Source organism: Lichenostomus cassidix, chromosome 21 (assembly GCF_008360975.1).
Source record: "Lichenostomus cassidix isolate B80296 chromosome 21, HeHo_3.0, whole genome shotgun sequence".
NCBI classification, from domain to species: domain Eukaryota; kingdom Metazoa; phylum Chordata; class Aves; order Passeriformes; family Meliphagidae; genus Lichenostomus; species Lichenostomus cassidix.
In genome coordinates this window covers 2706338-2726756 of record NC_139501.1, presented here as the reverse complement: position 1 = coordinate 2726756, position 20419 = coordinate 2706338, and the positions used below count along the sequence as shown (strand labels likewise).

General features: G+C 41.6%; 1 protein-coding gene across 2 annotated transcripts in view; it reads right to left on the bottom strand.

The window, feature by feature from the left end:
* The window catches only part of PLCH2 (phospholipase C eta 2), a 76235-nt gene that overhangs the window by 5207 nt on the left and 50609 nt on the right, over positions 1–20419 (bottom strand). For both annotated transcript variants that reach the window (XM_085079969.1, XM_085079970.1), the window contains 16 exons: positions 19582–19675; positions 15983–16186; positions 14799–14919; positions 13331–13502; positions 12929–13036; positions 11595–11753; positions 10760–10852; positions 10189–10289; positions 9736–9833; positions 9224–9406; positions 8757–8864; positions 8458–8582; positions 7990–8074; positions 7339–7485; positions 6349–6428; positions 1765–2104 (listed from right to left, as the gene is read on the bottom strand). In XM_085079969.1, coding sequence (XP_084936095.1) covers positions 1765–2104; positions 6349–6428; positions 7339–7485; positions 7990–8074; positions 8458–8582; positions 8757–8864; positions 9224–9406; positions 9736–9833; positions 10189–10289; positions 10760–10852; positions 11595–11753; positions 12929–13036; positions 13331–13502; positions 14799–14919; positions 15983–16186; positions 19582–19675 — 2218 coding nt within the window. The remainder of the gene's footprint in view (positions 1–1764; positions 2105–6348; positions 6429–7338; positions 7486–7989; positions 8075–8457; positions 8583–8756; positions 8865–9223; positions 9407–9735; positions 9834–10188; positions 10290–10759; positions 10853–11594; positions 11754–12928; positions 13037–13330; positions 13503–14798; positions 14920–15982; positions 16187–19581; positions 19676–20419) is intronic.

The window sequence follows — 20419 nt, the reverse complement described above, 5'->3', positions numbered from 1 at the left end:
CACTGTCCTGGTATTTTCCTAAAAGCCCAAAGCAGATATTGGAAAAATATGTTAAAAACAAAAAAGGCATAAAAAATAGAAGAAAAACTGCGGACACCCAACCAGATTAAATTGTTGAAACAACTAAAATATCTTAAATTTCCGTGTGAGGCATTCAAAGAAACCCACTATAGGCGGGCAGTCAGAATCTGTTACTAAAAAAGGGATTAGAGCTAAAGGAAAGCACCAAAGTCACTTCACTGTTCCTGAAAATGTAACCACCATTACCAATTGTCCACATTTCTTGGACAATTAAGGAGGAGGGTGAGGGGATTGAAGAGAAGCTCTAGGAGTCACAGCCAAAAGCTGCATTTCATACTTTCTCATTACAATTCTGCGAAGCAGAATGTTCTTGTCAAAATCTCTTCCCTTCTCTCTCTCCTGACAAATAAGGAGGAAAAAAAATGCCATTTTTCTTATGGAAAGATATCCTTTGATTGCCTCTGCTTCTATTTCCCATTTTTACAAACACCCAGTTCATGGTCAAGGTGCAGTGACATGAATCCAGTGACCACACTCCTGTTTCTAGTGTGAAACAACCATAAAATGCTGCTTTCCTCTAAGTGGGCACACTTTGCTTTGCAGTGGGGAATGCCAGGAGTGCCCCAGCCTGGCTACTGTTTGTTGATGTGGGTTTTCCATATTCAATCTCACTTAATGCTCTGGTTTGGATCTTAAAATTTACTTAGTATCATACCACACTCATCAAGAAAACCAAGGAAACAAAAAACCCTGAACAAACAACCCAAACATTCATGGACTACTGACAGTGTCACTACTGCAGATGGTTAACTAGGCATGGCAAGGACTAATCTAAACCAGACACATCTACAAAAAAAGAAAATAAAAATACTTATGCAGATTTTTTTTCTGTCATTGCCAAAACTAAAATAAAAAAAGAGCTGTTGACAGCCAAACAACATAGAGGAGCTTCTAAGTAAGGACGCTATGCAGAAGCTGAGACAATGATGTGATCTACAGTGGAGAAGGGTGAAGAAAATCTGGTCTTACCAGTAAAGAATATAGGGGATTTACTTCGAATTTCCTCCAATTTTTGAACGAACAAGGCATTCATTTCCCTCTGTAGGGTGCCCACTTGCCTTCGAGAAGGTTCAGACCAGTGCCTGGGGAATTCTGGGCTTCCAAGGCTTTCTAGACTGCTGGAGTTGGAGGACATAGAGCCATTGCTGGCTGCAACCAAGTTGACAGTGCTTCCATACTTGCCACCTGACTGGCACTGCCACCGCTGCCGGGAATGAGCCTTTATTCCGTGACACTTAGAGTCAACACTTTTCTTCCCTGGGGTCACAAAAGACTGAGTGCTCCTTGTCACATCGTCTGCAGTTCCAGGGCTGCTGCAAGGCTGCAAATCTGAGTGTGGCCTGGGCTGCCCTCTGACAACCCAGGTCCTGAGCTCTACCCTCTCCTCTGCACTGCTGCCCTGCTCAGGGTGCAGGGGATCTCTAGCAATGGGCCTGGCAGGGTGGTCACTCCACTGGCCCTCCAGCTCAGGGCTCTCCTTGGAGCCAATCATGCATTTCATGCAGTTGGTGGCCACGCCGATCCTGCCCGAGCTGTTGATGGCACAGCGGGCGAAGACGCTCTGCTTGTCGCCCTGGGGCTCCTGCAGCCTCACCCTGTGTGCCCTGGGCAAGGGCTCGCTGAAAGGAGCCCCGGGGTGGGCACAGCTCTGCCTCGGCCCTTTGGGAGAGCCCTGGGCCTTACCTTTCAAGCCCCTGGCAGGTGCCTCCCCAGCGGCACCGTCTCGGGGAGCTGGGGATGGGGAAGCACTCTCTGGCTCCTGCACAAAGCGAGGCTGGGAGGCAGCTTCCACTTCCCTCTCTTCTCCAGCCCCTGCAGAGCTGCTGTCCTTGGAGTCAAAAGCAATTTCGGGGAAGCCCTTCTTGTTCTTCTTCTGGCTCTTGGTGGGTGCACTGGCTGTCCGTCTCAGGATGTGGCTGCTAAAGGAATGTTTGCGATGGAGCTGCCCAGCAGCATGACTGTCCAGAGAGGCCTGCTTTGGATTTCTGAGAAACAGCCCTTTTAGACCTAGAGCTTGTTTGGCCTGCAAAAGAAATTGAAAAAAAAAAAATGAAAAGTATAAAACATCCTTAATAGAAAACCCAAGTCTCTTCCTCTGGGCACAGGAGTTCATGAACAAATGATCTTTCACATACAGTCTCCTGCTATATTCCTACCATCAGCATGAGAGCTAAACCAGAAATAGGACAGGCATTAAAAATGAAAAGAATCACTAACAGCAGCCTTGCAAAATAACACATCTCTTTTTTTTTCCTCAGCTATGTTTTTAGATAACATTTCCAGCCACACTTACCTCTGTATTTGTCATCATTTTCTTTCTAGCATGTAGCTACTTACAACATCTACATAAACATTAGAGCTATTGAAAAGGCAAAAAAAAAAAAATACTTCTATCTACAAGGATTTCATTCTGAAAGCTGAAGAGTTTCTCAGTTTCCCCCAAAACAGATGTATTTAAAGTCCGTGCTGTAAATGTATTCTCTGGGAACTGCTGGGAAATATACACTGGCCATAAAATAGAATATTTTTTTCAGTATAAAGGAAATCTACACTTCAATTGAATTGAGCACTGTCATGAATAGCAGTTAACTATACACAGACAAAAGATTATTGAATATTTCAATTTCTACCTGGGTGATTACATTCTGATAATTTTTTCCTACCATACAACACTTATCCCAAGACACTGGTGTATGTTTTCAGCACTGAGGAAACACACTATAAACAAGGGAAGTTAGTCAGTGTCATAATACAGTTCTCCATATTCTTCAGTACTTATTTAAGCATTAAACATATAAATTCACCATCATAAATCTCCCACCACCATACAACTGATTTACATTTCAATGAAACAGAGTTCCAGCATTCCTGCAAACATTCCAGGTGTACTTGCCAACTTTCACAGCAGCAGGCTGATGCCTGGGACAGAGGGTTGGTTTGCTTTATACACAGAGCCTCTTACAGCTCACTTAAAGCACAGAAAGGTATTTCTCTTGTAATCTACTTCTCCCCCTTTGTTCTCTTTATTTCCCAGCTAGATCAGACTCTTGAGCAGCTGTAGCATAAAGAATGAATAAACCCAGGGTACATCATGATTGAAATGCATTTTAAGCAGCCTGTGACAGAATGTGACCAGCAGCCACGCTGGCTGCCACTCGCTGTCAGCTCCAGTTTTGCCCCGTGATGTCATGTGAGGTCACATTTCTGCAGTGCCAAACAATGGCACAGAAGTGTCTCATTTCAATTACAATGGTCTTTCACCCCCAAGTAAATATTTGAGTGCATGCTCGTGCATTTCCAATTCTGCTGCGCAGGACTTAATGGACAGATATTGGCTGCCCTGTGCACTGAGCCTGGGCTGAGAGCTGCTTTTAGCCCTAAAAGTGCTGCCCAAGCTGCCATGTGGGATCAAGGTTTATTTGGCTGACACAAAAACCAATGAAAGTGTTCACAGTATTATTTTTATAATTGGAAATTCAGTTATCACATGACAATTTTCAGTGTGAGTAGGACATTATCAAAAATTACCTTTAGGATAAGATAAATTGTTAGGGATTGATTTCTCTCATGCAAGGCAAATATTAAATATTGGTAAATCTTCTGCGAGAGCCAGACTATTGAACAGTCTGCTTGGATTACTGGGAGACAAGTTGGCAAGTACATGAATTTACTGCTGTAAAAATCAAACAATAGAAATATTTGCAAAACCCAGAAAAAATTGTCACACAAACAACACACACAAATAATATCCACCAAAAAGAAAAGGGAAGCACTGATGGAATGGGTGACACGCAGTGCAGGACCCCAGGTGTCATTCTGGCTTGTTTGGTGCAGCTTTGTTAAGCTGGACACTGTTGCTTGAATCAGTGGAGTGATTCAAGAACCCAAAGGCAGATTTGGTTAACTTGGGGGGTTAAAAAAAAAAGTTTTAAAAGAAGGGAAAAGAAAAAAGAGAGCAGTTTTGAGGGAGATCCAGGACACTGTGCTTTCAGCTTCCAGCCCAGCTTTTACAGGGCTGTTTCCTTCTCTAAAGCAGGCTTGAAAAACAGCACAAGAGGCTTTCCCACAATTTAGCAAATGATTCACTGTCAATGCTCTTTTCCGTGTGAAAGAAGGGTTTGAATTATAGCCCTCAAGAGAAAAGGCAGGAGAGGGAGAGACTCAGAGAAGGGGAAGAACAGCAGAACTTTTATCCTGGATCTGCTTCACACAGCTTGGGCTCTCTGGCCGTCGATGACCCCACAGGAGTGACCAAGTCAAATGTCACAATTCATGGCCCATGAGTTGAAGAGCTCGAAAATGCTAACGAGGAAACACTGATGCTAATGGAGCTACCAGTTCAAGGCATGCAGGTGTGTGGTGGTGTCACTGCACCTCCCCGAGACAGGAGGGGTACCTTCAAGGCGTCTAAAAACGCTCTGCTTCTAAAAGGAGACTTTTTTTGACATAGAGAAGCCCACTGAAATCACAAACAGACAGAGTAAAGGCAAAAGAACAGTGAGGGAGGATCTCAGAGATAGGCACATCTAGAAAAACCACAAGAAATTCTGCAATACATGAGCAGAGCACAGAAGAGACAGAAACAAAGAAAAGCCTGTCCAGGAAACAGAGCAATCTGAAAGAGATTTCACACACAAGTTAAGGTGGTAAAAAATAAATCTAAGAGTGTTTTAGTAATATCAAGCTACTGAGCAGGTGGAATAACTCCATTTATAAAAAAGTCACAAATGTTAATGCTTGCATTAGAATCTCTGGATAGGTAAAAGCAGGCTGATAATTGGGATGATTTTTCTGACCATAGTGAAGAGACTAGAAACAGAAAAAATTCCAATTTGGACAGCATTCTGTTAACACAAAACCAAAGCAGAAAGTGATTCAGAGAGACCAAATCAGAATGGGACATGTAATATTTGTTCCACATTTTCAGTAGTTTTCATTAAAAATTATAAATTAAAAAAAAAAAAACAGCTACAAAACCACAACATACACAGGCTTTCCTTCCAAATCCTTATATTATGTCAGTGCACAGAATCACTTCTTAACACCAGCAAACCCAAAAAAGACTGCAGTGACAATGAGAAGCAATCAGGGAACACTAAGAAAATCTATGTCCTCAAAAATAGCTGCCAGACTTTAAATGGACAGCTTGCCCTACTGCAAACCATCACCAACTCATGAAGAGTTAGTAAGAGCAAATAATTATGAAAGGCTAGGAAATTAGGGTTAAAAGGAGAGAGAATATTGCCAAAGGAGGTTTGAATTGAAAATACTTCAAACATTAACACAGGATTGTCCTTTCCATCAAACACTGCTGTGTTTCCAAGGACAGTGACTTGGAAGCTGATGAAGTTAAGCAACTAAGCAGTGATTAAAGCCTAGAAGTTAAAAAAAGCTGTTTTCCTGTTCAAGAATTGTTTGGATTCCCCTCCCGAGGAGGACCAGGCAATTCCCAGCCCGTTGGATGCTTCCTCCTGCTGTCGCGATGCAGATATTGCACCTCGCTACTGCGGGAGGCTCTGTTGGTGAAAACTGAGATTCTCGAGGCACTGAAAGGTGCTTTGTACCTGAATTTCATTGGCATTAACACCACAGAACAGTGCACTGAGAGGAGAGGAGAGGAGAGGAGCTGTCTCGTTTTTAGCTGGCCTAGGAAAAGTTTGAAGTTAGGGCTTTACTTTCATGGAAATTGAGATATGGCACCCTGAGAGTTGTTTATCTCCTGCACATGAAGCAAACAAACTCTTAAAAAAACTCTAAATAAAAGGCCAGGAGTGTAAAAATGTCCAACAAATATTACCAGCAACACCTTTCCTCTGCACTTTAAGTGTTATTATAGAAAAAAATCCAAAGCAAATTAGCTTGAAGCATTTAATTAAATTTAAAATGTAAAAGCATCAGGCAGAGCCTTTATAGCATCAGCTTTGCAGGGAACAAGCACTCAGGGCTAAGGTGACCTTTGGTTCAGCAAGGTGCAATTACAGGACTGGACACAATCATATTTATTTCTATAAATGTGTGTGCTGCAATGAAATAACCTTCCCCTTTAGCTTCCTCAAAAAGGCACTGCAAGAATCTCTTTTATAACTTTCCCTATGATTTGCCTTTCTCTCCATGGATATTCAGAAGATCTCAGGTTACCATGACAAGCACAGAGATAAATTTTCCTCTAAGTGAACAAAAATGGATCTTCACCCTCTAGGGTTCCCTGGTGTGACACAAGAAGCTGGCAGCTCCTGTAGGTGAGTTGCACACCACAGAGACACTCACCTTACCACTGATGTCATTAATAGCCACATGCACAAAGATGGAAGCCTCTTCTATGCCTTCCAGGTACACGTGTCTGTAACCTGAAACAGAGGGAGCAGAGCTGGCACTGAGCTGGAACAGGTCACAGGGGAGAGCTGGAGACTTTCCTTTTGTGAGCAGCAAAAGAGATCAAGAAAGTTTATCCCAGCTCCTCTCAATGTGACTACCCAGGCTTGAGCATCACCTTGCCACACTCAGGTACCTGAGCCTCATCACTTACAAACTTCACCCCCATTTTTGTCATGATTTTATAAAACAGCCATGTCCTGTTTTATCCAGGGTCAGTTATTGCTGCTGTCAGCCTGTGATTTAAACTTAGCCACACTCTCTCCCCTGGACTTAGAGTCCATTATTAAGACTGCAAACCTTTCATCCAAGGTCAGTTTGTTGAGGCTGGATGTTTGTTTTCAATCTTAAACACAAACTTATTTCTTTACTTTGAAAGAAAAGAGAAATATACACAGAAGAACCTTTTATGTGAAAGAAGACTGAACTGAAAACAGAATTAGGAAACTGTCAGAAAATGGCATTTAATAACCTGGATCACATAATCAGAATAGGTAATTTTCTGTTCTGTGTTAAACTACTACTAATAGTCATAAGACCAAGGAAAACTCTAGTGATTTTTCAGAAACTGTGAAGAAATGGAGGAAAAAGCAGTATGAGATAAGGAGTAAAGTACAGCAGCCTGCCAAGCCCACAGTATTTAGCCATCCTGCTAACAATCTTACCTATTTTTTCAAAGTCTAGTCCCAAAAGTCTAGAGTTAATTGATTTACTCTTCATCACCATATCAGTCAGCAGTGGACTAAGACAGATAACTCAGGCTCCAAACTGCAGTCTCTTGTTCTAACCAGAAAATCCTGCAGCAGTTACATCCACACACACTAATTTTGATGTATTACAGAAAAATCCCAGCCGACTAACTGGGGATATCCCCCTTTCTCTTACCTGGCATCATGCTGCTGAAGGCTATTGTCCTCTGGCCGATGAAATCCCTGCCAATGGGGTCGTGATCCCACACCAGGAACCGGATCAGGGCAATCTCTGGCATGTGGACTGTGAACACCAACGTCTCCTCCCACATGGGGTTAAAACCTTGGAAGGAGGGAATCAGCCTTGAGGGATCTCAGTCACAAGAAACAAGAAGTCTGCCTACGTAAGGAATGCCTAAACTGCGATGTCATTCTAGTTTTCTTAATAGATTGATGATTGTTCTTGGAAAATCCAGAACTTCCATTGTTTCAGCAGGAAACAAAACAGGACAAGGGTTTCCAAGGAACAGAAACCTAAATTTGGACCTCACTTAAATTTGGCCCTGCTTTTTGGTCAACCTCCCTTTTGATCACAGCAAGCCCAAAATACCCTTCTCTCACACACAATGAGAATATGTTGTTTTATACCAAGATCTTCAGAACATTTATACCAACTCAGTCAAACAATTCAATATTCAATAATTAATATTAAAAATGCTTAAATGCAATTTTCAGTGCTTTGTCATAATAGGCATCAAATCTTATCTACTTCTTTTCTTAAGAAAAAAAAGCTTGCCTGAAAGAGGATTTTTCAGCCATAAAAAATGTAAATCCCAGATAATCTTACCATTATCATCAACTACTCTAGTTTGTTCTTTGAAGCAATCAACAGGTAAACCTATAACTTCTACTTCAACAAACGGATCTATGATCTGAAAAACAAAAAGCAACAAATATTGAAAAGAAAGAGTGACAAAGGTGAAACCCAGGCAAATGGCTTTTACAATATGGACATTGTACATTAATGTCTGAGTAATTATTTATCCTGAGCCATATGGAGTGGATTATTATGTTGATTTCTCCTTTTTTTGCTTCTCCTGGACTGTTTTGGCAATTGGAGGAAAACCATCAAAGCTCAGCTGTGATGGTTAAAAGTGAAGAAAACCACCTGACGATGTAGGCTGCTCATGACCTAATTTATTCATGTTCTGTGCCTCCTGACAAGTGACAGGGTGTGAAATCCTCATCCTTTGCCCAGCCAGTATGGAAATAAACCTTCTGCAACACTCAAGAACAATCACCAACTGTCCCATACCTCTCCTCTGTCTCCCAGCATGGAATCACGGGGTTTGGGAAGTTGTTGACCACTGATAATTCTTAAAACCAACTGTTTCTTCAATTGACCAGGCAGTGGGTCTTCAGAATTTGGATTAAAGACACCTGTCAGAATGAAGAGTTCCATCATGTGAAAGAAGTGCAACATGACTTTAATTATAGATACCTTCTAGCTCGTTTGCTTCTAGCATCAGAAATGCATTTTTAAACAAACTATACCAAAGCCTCACAATCATCTCATGCAATCAGTGATCCACTGATTTTGGTCATTTTCCTTACCTTGACACATGCAGTTTGGTTTGAGGACATAGCCACAGTTCCCATTGGCACTAAATTTGGCCCTGTTCAGTTGCAGCATTCTCCCCTCTGACTGATAGTTTAGTGCAACTATTTAAAAAAAAAACAAAACAAAACATCAGATTCAAATTTGACTTCTTAGATGCAAAAAATCAGATATCTTATGGAAAATAATTCTCTTCTATAACATATATTACATCTCCAAAAGAGCTGAACTCTGAAGCCCTCTTGCATTTAAGAATTTCATTTATTTCCATTTACCAGACAACTACTTGCATGTCAGACACATGTTCAAGGCCAGGTAACAACAGGGACAGTAACGAGGAGGACTCAGTGGTCAGCAAAGCTGGATGAGCAGAGAGCTCAGAGTGTTCCAAGGGGTGATTCCAGCCCTCCTATTCAAACATCCCTCCCAAGACAGAATAAAAATAAATTTCCTCCCTGCTCACCAAGCTGGCAGCCAGCATTCCAGAAGGGCTGGGGGTTGTAGTTGCTGGAGTCCACTCGGTAGGAGGAGGGGTAGATGCGGGACAGCTGGTGCTGGTTGAAGCGCAGGTACTGTGCTGGCTTTTGCTGCAGGATCTGGTGGGCTTTGGTTTCACTGAAAGATGAAACCTGCCAGCTGGAAGAGACTGCAGAGGAGAGAGGAGGACATTAGAGGTGATCTCCTTATTTATATATTTATTATCTCGATAAAGCTTTCAGAAGTACATAGCACTGGTTCCTTTTTAACTATCAAGCATCATTTCAGTACATGCCACTCACAGGGAACTATGCTTTCTTTAAATTACAGCAGATGCTGTGCTTGTTGGAGAAGTTCTGGTTGGGAAAATGAGCCCTAATGATGCTGACCTGAATCTTCATTAAGAAGTTTTCTTTGAATAAAAGGATATATAAGAACATAAACTTTTCCATTTCTTTGTGTGGCAATTATTTTCAGCAGACTTTTTGTTCAACCTACTTTCAGTTTCAACATCATGGATGCCAACAGACTTCGTGTATTTGACCAGGTCAGACAGGGCTCTGGACAGCTTCATTGTCTTCTTCTGTCGGCTTACCCTAGAAAGACAAAACAAATTAATTTCCCACTAATTAAGAGGTAAATGTTACCTTCCATATTTAAAAAATAAATCAGGGTAAAGAAATATATGAGGCAGTAAGAGCTCAAAATGCACAGAAGGTACACTGTGCTAATTAATCTGAACAGCACCTGGAGATCATTCTGGTGATTTTGTGACTCTTTTGGATGCAGACATTGCATCTCCCCATATACCTGTCACATGTCCCCAGATTCCTGTCACATGCCTACAGCCATCACCAAGCTGGCATCTAGACCAGAAGCAAACCTATTTAGTGGCTGCATTTATGCAAGCATATTTTAGCAACAAAATTGTCCAATCACTTGTTAACAAACCTGCTGTAATGCACAGAGCTCCTGGCTAAATTCCCTTGAGAATCCGAATCGTCTTCACCCTCTTCCAGACTTGATGCCTTTTTCAATTTGCTTCCTTTTTTCTGTGCCAGAAGGAAATAAAACCGTAATATCATAACTGTGTGATCAAAGTTTGAGCAGCTGGCTACAATTCTGCTTTGTTATGCCAATGAGTGTGTTACTTAGAGAAAATGGAAAATGACAGCTTTCGTAACACTCGGTTTTGCAGCAAAATTTGCACGTGGGGAAAACTCAGCCCAGGGTCTGAGCCTTGTTATAAAGGAAGCACAAATCCTCAGATAAAAGGTGTAAATTAATTTTGGTGGTTCTCAGTTAGATCTTGGATGCCTTCAGACCAGTATGTAAATTGAATCTGTGCTGTTATGCACAATGATAAGCAGCTCCCCAGCCTGTCTTCTCAGAGAACAGCCTCAGAGCGAGGTGCTGCAGATGTTACAGTTATGAAATTCCTCTCTGCTGTTTGCAAAGGAAAAAAAAAAAACCCTCCAAGAATCCAAGATGTGGTGCAGACCTCACCTTGCCAGGGGCTCACCTTGCGTTTGGAAAAGCTGCCCATGAGTGACCGGCTGTGCCTTTTGCTGGCACTGAAATCCTCCCCAGATTCCACATCATCCTCGAGTTTACTCTGAAGCAACCAAAGAGAGAAGAATAATGGGAGTTCAAACAGAGTGCTCAGAGAGTCTCTGAATTATCTGCACAAGCAGCAGGGGTTTTTAACACTGACTGTTCTGGGTAACACCTCTGCTAAAGGGTTTTTCAAGCCTTGGCCTTGCAGTGGCTCTCACAGGAACTCTCTGATGCATTGTGGAAATCACTGATCATAAAGTACATCCAAAACTCACCCCTTGGAATGTTTTGGGAAGCTGATTTTTTGTTCTTATCCCTAGTTTAGTTTTAATCCCTGGTTATTACACCTGCTTATGACTGGCAGATCTCCACTGTTTTTCATTTGCGTGGAACAATCTTCCCAAGCTTTTTGTGGCTTATTACAAAGTCTAAAATGAAAATGCCTCCACTTCACGAAGTGTAGTCTGTGGGCTGATTACATCTTTATAAATTAGAGTTAATATAAAATTAAAATACAATGAAAATGCATAGAACATAGAGAACTGAGGAATAAAAAGAGCTAAACTTTCATAAGCAGTTTTTAAAATGGAAAATCAAATTCTTTCTGTTGAAAAGTCATTTCAGAGTACATTTCATGCTCCAATTGCTGTGTGAGCAAGATAAATAGTTTGTGTATCTGACAGGGATGTTCACCTGGCATCATCATTAACTGCATGAATTCAGCTCTGAAGCTGAGGTCAATAATATAAGATATATTCAGTAAACTAATAAAACACAACTACAATAAAACATAAATTCACCTTCTTACTATCAGATTTCAGCCCAGCCTTTCCTGATGACGGTAAAGTGGAAACTGTAAAATTGTTTGGATCTTCACAGTCACGGATTTTGGATTCTTTTATCAGTGAGTCAAGTTTTTTCTTTGCTATATTCTCCACTCTTTTCCTATTAGCAGATGCCTACAAGCAAAACATTAAATCATTAAACAAGGCAGTGACAAAAAAAGTCTCATGTGAGTCCCATGCCATGTGCAGGCTGACCCTGCAGCTAAAATAGGTGTAGATCTACTGGATGGAATGGATGGGAGATGGTTTAGAATCCTGTTTTCAGCACATCAAAGGCAAAATGCAAGAGAACTCCTGTTCTCTCCTCTGTGTGCACCATGGCCCATGTGGGGAAGTGGGGAAATAAAAATAAATAAAACTAAAACTACAAATCAAGAGTTTTCTTTTTCATTCAGGTCTTTTAGGAGGTGACAGACTGTGTTTTCTCAGTAGACCTTAAGAATTCCCAGTTACATTTGTCATGAAACAAGCTCTGGTTTTCTGAATTCTTCAAAAATTCATTTTGGAAAGCAAACCAGGTGTAGCAAATCTCAGATTTAAAGCATCAGTAAACCTCAGCAAAGTGAACTGTTAGTAACAAAGATGATGCTGCAAAATATTGAAAAGTTATATGCTAACATGTAATAACTTTGAAAAAGCAAAGAAATTATTTTTCTTCTTTGGTAGACTTATTCACAAAGATGTTTCTCTTTTAGATGAAAAGGATCAAATCCATAATACAAAACGAGGAAATAGCCTGAGGGAGAGAGGACTGAGAATGCAAACTCTCTCCAAGGCAATCTGGTTTAGGTCATTAAATGGTTTTGCTGTGTATTTTGTATTGTTTCTGGAAGGTGCAATAGAATTTGCCAGAAGATTAAAGTGACAAAAAAATAGAACTTTAAAAAAGGATGAAGAAATAAGGGATTTTCAGACTGAAGCAAGCAAAGATTTTCCTTACAGTAAAAATCAACTGTGCCCAGCATTCAGCAAAGCAAAGGAATGCTCTATAACAATAAGTACAATTTGACATAAGTAGAATATTTTCTTTTCCTTTTTGCATTTGAGGGGAAGCACACTGTGATGCCATGACGAATCATGAGATATTACTCTTTAAAATTCTAAACTTGAAACATAACCCCTAGAACTGGTGCTGCTTCATGTGCATTTTCATCAATCTGCCCCCACGAGGGTTTAGAACCTAAACCACTTGGGATAAATCCCAAAGATTACACCACATCCACAATCCAGAACTCATAGAGGTTTCTTCTCCTGACAAACATTTACATTCAAATAGGCACTTCACTTACATCTCCATTCATTAGTTTGCAGTCATCATCAATCTCATCAGCACTGTCCTCATCAGAAACTTCTCCTTCCTCTGCATCATCACTGATGTTGGCTGGAAGTTTCTTGCCCTAGAAGATAAATTTGTTACAGAGGCAGGGCAGCATGCAGCTCTTGATTTGAAAAAATACATTATGCATGTGACAAAATGATACATTAAAAAAAAACCCCAAACCATTACTCAAAGCATGTTTTTTCCAGGTTCTTATTGATTGAGAAGACATTTGTTTGGAACCTTAAGTAGAAGTTTCCTAAGGACTGCTTTTTGTGAAATTATTTAAGTTAGAGTGCAGTGATTACCAGGCAGAAATCATCATCATCATCACAAAAAAAAGAGGGAGAGAACACATGAAGCAGGTGCTTACCTTAACCAGGATCTTCCCTTTAAGACTTGCAGGTGAAGGGAGCTTTGTGGAGTCATCATTGTGCACAGAAGACAAATCCAGTTTGTCTCCCAGGATTTCTGTAAGATACTGAGCCATCTTCTTCTGCTGCACAATGCTGCAGTGGTTCTCAATTGACAGGATCACAGGGTATCTGCAGAGACAAGCAAATATCAGCTGCAAATTTAGCTTTTATAGCATGAAGACTTTTCCAACTATCAGCAGAGCAGTGTCATACAGATAAGCCTGTAGACACAGCCTCTCCTACAAAGACAGTGTTACTTCTAAATTTAGTTTGATTTTTGTCATTTATTGTTGATTCTCCAGGCTGAGGCTAAGGAACAGCAATGCCTGGTTGGCTGAAGATAGGATTTGTGAAACATCTAGTCCAGTGTGCTCAGTGCCATGTAAAACCACACTGAAGGTGGATTTCTGTTTAGAGATGATGCATTTTTAGGACAAGCACAAAAGCCAGTCTATAATGGAGTTTTGCAGGACTGAACTCTCAGGGATTCTTAATTAAAAATCAATTATTTCTATCCTGGCATCTGGCCCTTATTAACTCCTCATCAGGAAAAATAGGGGTTTCAGCCAGACAGTGCCTACAGGACAAAACTTTCCCAGTTGATGATGTGGTCCCAGTAAACATTTTTGCAAAGGTTTTAAAAACTGAACAATTTCAGAAGCATTGCCTTATATTCTGCTAGCCAGCTTGCCTTTGATTTGTTCACCATGTCTTCAGGCAAACTGCAAAAAATCTCAGGCTCACAATAAGTTTACCTGGTCTGAAAATGCAGTGCAAGTTTAGCTCTATTCATAAAGGCAGATGGGCTGCTTTGGGGGAACTACTGGAAATTTTTTACAGAGATAAAGTAATTTCTCTTAAAAAAAAAAAAAAAGATAGGTTGGCACACACATTTTGACTGTGTGTGGAGGAGGAGAACAGTAACTGCCAAGGCATATGAAACTTCTCATCTATAATATCTGATTTCATGACAAAGTACCTGTAGGGGAAAAATCCTCTTTCCCCTGAACAGGCTGCTTTGTCCACAACTGGGCTACTGTCTCTTTGGATTCTTTATTCCCTGACTTGTTTCCTGTCTCTGGAGCACCCAGGTGTAGCCTTGGCAGCACCAGAGTGCACATCCAGAGATGTGGTTCAACTGTCAGCCCTTCACTAAAACATTCCCTGGCAAAACCTGCTGTTCCTCAGGTGCTGTACAAGCTGCAAAAAGCCAGCCCCACACCTCAGTGCAGAATGTTCCTGCTCAGCTTTGCCTTGCTGTTTCTTTCTGAAGGATTTCCCCACAGAAAACAGCTCCAAATTCTGTCTGGAATTCTGTTCTCTGCAGGAACAGGTCAGATCTTCCCTCCCTGCCTGTATAGGGATGCCAAGGAACACTCCCAGTCACAGCCCTGAGACTCAGAGGTTGGCAGGCTGGATACATACTCATTCTTGATAAAGGCATATTTGTTGATAGTTTCAATCACATCTTTGAAGAGGATTTTGGAAGTCAAGGTGTATCCATGGTGGACAATTGGTTCACCATCTGGCCCATCCCAGCAGTCAACTGTAGGACAGAAACAAAGACACCCATCAGACCAGAAATATCTGTGCCACCCTCTGGGGAGGACATGAGATCCTGAGATTCCCTTCAGCAGCCCAGCCAGCCATGTTCCCCAAAGCAGGTTCATTCCCATCCTGCATCTGTATCTCCCTCCTCACTGTGCTGAACATCCTTCCTGGGAAGGAGCTTCCTGGCCTTGATCTTGTTCTGGGACCAGGTGACTCTTCCCACTGTTTGGGAAAGCCCCAAGCAAGGAAACTCCTATTAACCAGAGAGTTATGACAGGAAGGGAGATGACACAGCAGAGCATTGCTTTCATGGTGCTACTGCTGAACCTGAAAAGGAAAGCAGAGACTCCGAGCCAAGCTGCTCACACCACAGGCCAAGCCAAGACCTGGACATCTCTAGCCCACCCTGGATTTTGCCTGACTTCATACTTGTCTATCTTTTCATTAAATGTTTTACTCCTCTGAAGCACCCATTGGCACATCCAACAATCCAACCTCAGCAAACCATAGTATTTGCCTTCTGAAAAACTGTGCAAACACTTTGATGGTCAGAATATTGAAGATGATTATGAAGCAGGCAGTGGCTCAGAAAGGCAGCACAAGTATCAGAGGGGATACCACAAAAAGGCTTCCTTGTCACTGCAGAGACTGTTGCCATTTCACAGAATATGTCCCTTAGCAGAAATATCCACTTTCCCCTTAGGTGTGGCAAGAACTCTGCCACATTTTCCAGTCTGGTTGTCACACACTTGGCTAGGCAGGACAAACACCAGAGCATTCTGCCCAATGCCAGCATCCTCTCTGCAACAGGAGTTTTACAATTTTTTTCCTCAGTACCAACAACACCATTCCTCAATTGTCTGTCTCATTTCCATGCTCAAGAAAATTTGTCCATTCTATCACAACATTATTCTGTTGTTCTTTATGAAAGGAAAACACCATGTTCCTAGGCTTTTTCCTCTCCCCAGTTACCCTGTCTTCTGCAGAAGTCACAAATCTTTCTTTAGAGAGGAAAAACCAAGCTAAAGAGCCAACTGACAGCTCCTTTTTGTCCTCACCTTCCACGCAGCGACAGCCAGACTGTAGCACCCATGCATACATGTCCACCCTGGACTGGGACATCAGCTGATCTCCCATGAGGTAGGTGTTGTGTGAAGAGGTAATGAAATAGTGACTCAGAGGGTAGCTCATGTCCTGGTTCACTTGGTAATGTTCTGGGTTGAATATGTCCCCTGATGGGCTCCGCATGTAATTGGTGAAACCTGTAAACAAACAACACTATAAATAATGCAGTTTCATCCTTTGTGTTGCTGTAACCTTCCTAAAAGCAGACTAAAATGCATCCCTGTGCTCACCAACACGTTTAAGATAAAGAAATAGCACCACTGCATCCCAAATGTCACCATGACCAAGCAATTATTGCTTTTCTAGTTGCTTTGTACATTCTCCCACTCTGCCTTTCCTGAGAAAAATATATCTGTTTAATCCAAACCTTTTAGGCTTATAATTTGTGTCAAAAGATTCTGCTGGGACTTTAGGTTGCATGGCTTATAAAAGCCTTCAGAGATCTGCAGTCATACCCTGGTGTTGCCCCTCAGTGAAATGTTGTAATATCTATGGTATTGGACTGCCTAGAGACAGTTTTTGATGGCCCAGCAGGAGATAATCTCTTCTCCCCCTTCAGTATTTTCCCCAAAAATACCCAAAGAATGACAGCACACATTGGTTTGTACAAGCTACACTCTCCACTCTGGATATGACACCACAAGCATGCCTGTGGAGGGGGAAGCTGTGCAGTACTGCACTAATGTCACTTCAGAGACTGAACTTCACTCCAGGCTTGACACTGAAATATCAATTAACTGTGGGGCTTTCAGTGGTGCTACCAGAAGAATTTATTTTCCAGAGCAATGGGATGTTTGCAAATCCTGCAGACACCATCACCTGGACCCTGTGTGCACTGCAATCACCACTCTTGTTCAGAAGCAAAGTTTTAGCGAGTTATGATTTTGTCTTTGTGTGAAATTGCTGCTCTCAGATCTCCAGCAGGCATCTGTGCACATATCACAGACACTTTCACAATTCAGACTGACATGAAACACTGTAACTTCCACTTCAAATATCCCCCAAACGTTTTTCATTCACCACCAAGGAAAGACTCAGATTCCCATTCACACCCTGGCTTTGCTGACAGCTATGATGCCCTTATTCAGTAGGTTTCTGCTTCAAGACTTCTAGTTTGCCTGACATTTCACTCATTCCATAAATAAAACAGTGCCTGTGTAAAAATCCTGCCAAACTTCTGAAGGTCTTAACACACTTTGACTGTGACAAGATAAAATGTCACCTTCATTATGGTCCTTCTAGGCTATACATTTTGTGTTGATGAAAGTTTTATTAAAGGAAAAGAGCTGATGAATACAAATAGCAGCCAGAACTTTTTGAACAATACACCAGGACACAGTGCCAGGGAATTCGACTCAGCCCAGCTGAATATTGGAGTCTCTTGGATCCCATAATGTGATCAATGAGCAGTGATGGAGCCAGGGTGAAAACAAAAGATGAACCAAGGCAGAGCAGCCAGCGTGGAAAACGGATAGAGCACAGAGTGTGTCAGCAAACACACAGCCAACCACTCGTGGCAGGTTAATCAGTTCTTCCTGCAAACCAATCAGCTGCTGCAAGATTAATTCCCCCCAGCACTGGGAGGGCAGCTGCTGCAACAACACCATTGTTTGCTTTAAGCTCTGGTTAAAATATGATGTCAGGATTGTTGTAATGAGTTCACACCAAGCGGATCTATCAGCCCCAGGAGGGAGAAACAGGAAGGAAGGTCCTGTCAGCAGTGTATCCCACAGGACTGCAGTGATCACCCACTCAGGAAAGGTGCACTGGCTTGATGTCACTTTGATCAGCAGACAAAGGTAAAGGGTTTCTTTGCAAGACTGTGAATGAGCCAATTGTCACAGGCCAGCCCAAGGTGCTCTGTGACAAAAGCCAGCACAGCTGAGAACACAAGGTAATACAGGCACATGAATGAATATGAAAGGACAAAGAACATTGTACTATTATTTCACTACTATTGAAGTGCAGCCAAGTGTGGGCAGGATGCTCCTGACTGGGCTGTACCAATTTGAGGAATAAACAGGCAGCTTCAGCTTCCATGGCTGTTGCATTTCAGTCCCCAAGGCTACACTGGACTTGTTTTCTGGCAGACAGGAGAGATCCAAAGTCTCAACTCCACACAAAGACAAGAGAGAAATAATTCCTCTGTGTGTGTGTGCTCATGTACATACATGATGAACATGCAGATATGGATTTATGATTTTTAAGCAGCTTTCTCCTTTGTCAGCACCAGCCCAGCAGTGTGTCCCTGTCAGCTCCTCAGTTGCCTCTGTTTGGATGTTACCAGAATTCTCCTGCATTAATTAAACTCTAGATTAGGTCTGTTCTGTTCTGCTGCACTTCCAGCAAGTTACTGGAGGGGTGAAGATCACAAAGCTTTTTCCAGTTGTCTCCAAACTCTTCTTCCCCCTGATCAGGAGATCTGTAGCAGACACCAGCAGAATGTCACCATGCTGGACTCTTATCCTAACCCCTAAACTCTCTAATGTTTTATCATCCATTTTGAGGCAAAGCAATTGTACAGAACTTTCTTGATTTGTTTGGGGTTTTTTTGTTTGGTTGGTTGTTTGTTTGGTTATTTTTTTTCTCTATGGAAATCCACAATAGTTTGAAAAACCTACTCTTACTTTTGTAAGTATGAGGAAAGCAAGATAATGAACTCGCTTATTCATTATTTATGTGACTGCAACTGCCTGTAAAGACCAGAAAATGAAAAGAATGTCATCTGCTCCCTCACTGGCATTAGCATAAGCTTTAAAATAAATTGAAAATTTAGTCTGGAAGTAGAACAGACCTTGACCCATCCTAAGCAACCACCTTACACACTGCACCAGAAACTACCCACTTCTTCCTGCAGGAAACCAAACAACTTCTGTTCTGTCACTTTTCAGAATGACAACACACCCACAGAAATGGACAAGACTGATTTTCTAATGGTCCAGGAACTTTTGCACAGAAGCTAGTTCCTGAGGAATGTACTGTCTTCTTGGAGTCAGTAAGATCTGGCTGGAGATTTACTATTTAGGGGAAAGGACTTACAGTCAGTCCCCAAAATAACAGCTAGCAGCCCGGTGGTACAGCATTGATATATTTACAGAGAAGGCTTTAGCAGCAAAGGTCAGGAAGGCAGGACCAATTTCATCTGTCATCCCACTCAGATGTTTACTCTGGATCACATCACTCCTCTTATTAAGACTTAAAGGATTTCCAAAAATACCTGCAGGGATGATGCAACTAAGTTCTACTGTATATTCCAAAAGCACAAATAAAGACACTTCCAGTTCCAGCTGACTTACAATGACTGTTGCTTCAGCACGGTATGTACCTTTAAAAACTCCTCCAAAGAGATCAGATTTCCCTTTAGGTTCCTCAGCAAATGGTAGATATTAAAAAAAAAAGCAAAAAGACTGGAAACACACTCTATACAACATGACAAAATTCTACAACTATATGTTCTGCAAGCAATAGCAATACTCTCCTGAGCATTGAGACAGTTGCCTTTTCCCTACAAAAGCTGCACCAGCCAGCTTACCATCAATTCCCAGGGCTCCCTCCTTCTTGTTCTCCGGGCATGGCTCAAACTTGCTGATGATTTCCAGGCAATGCTCTTTAGTCACATTTGTCATCTGTAAAAGCAGCAAAAAATGCAGTGTGAACTATTAATCACAGCTTCTCTTAGCTCTTTCCTCTGCATCCAGTGCAACAACTGGGCAGATTATCCATAGTGGGACTCAGGATTTCCAGTTCCCCAGTGGGATTCTCACTGCTGTCAATCAGTGTCAGGTCAGATCAGAAGGGGAGCTCTCTGTGAAAAGTTTCTGTGCTATTGGCAGCTGCCTGATGACAGAGTTCTGCTTTGTAGGTCAGATCTGTTGTTAGGCACCACAGAGCATCCAAACAGAACGAGCTTTGTCACAAACCAATGGGATTTCTCCTCTTGTAGGATTAAAGGATTAGTTTGCATTATCAAAGGGTTTTTTACTTTAAAATAAAACAAGAAAATGGCTCATCTTTATGCAGCAGACAGAAAAATCTGTTATTAGCAGGGAAACAGAGAATCAGGACATAATGTTCTCAGGAAATCTGCTAACTTCAAGGTTTCTTTGCATTCTCAACTGAAGAAGAAAAGAATACAAAGGGAAATATATGTCTGTAAATGTTGTCATTTATGAAACCAGTGCCATTTATGTTGAACTCTAACTTTTTTTACATAATGCAATGTTTTGGTAACTCAATTTTAACACTATTAATTAATTAATATTCCTGCTATTTACTGTTGATATATTCTCTAACTATTATCCCTGATATTATTTAATATTCCTTTCCTGAGTGATCCAGCAAATCCATCCTGGCATGAAAACACAGCCCTT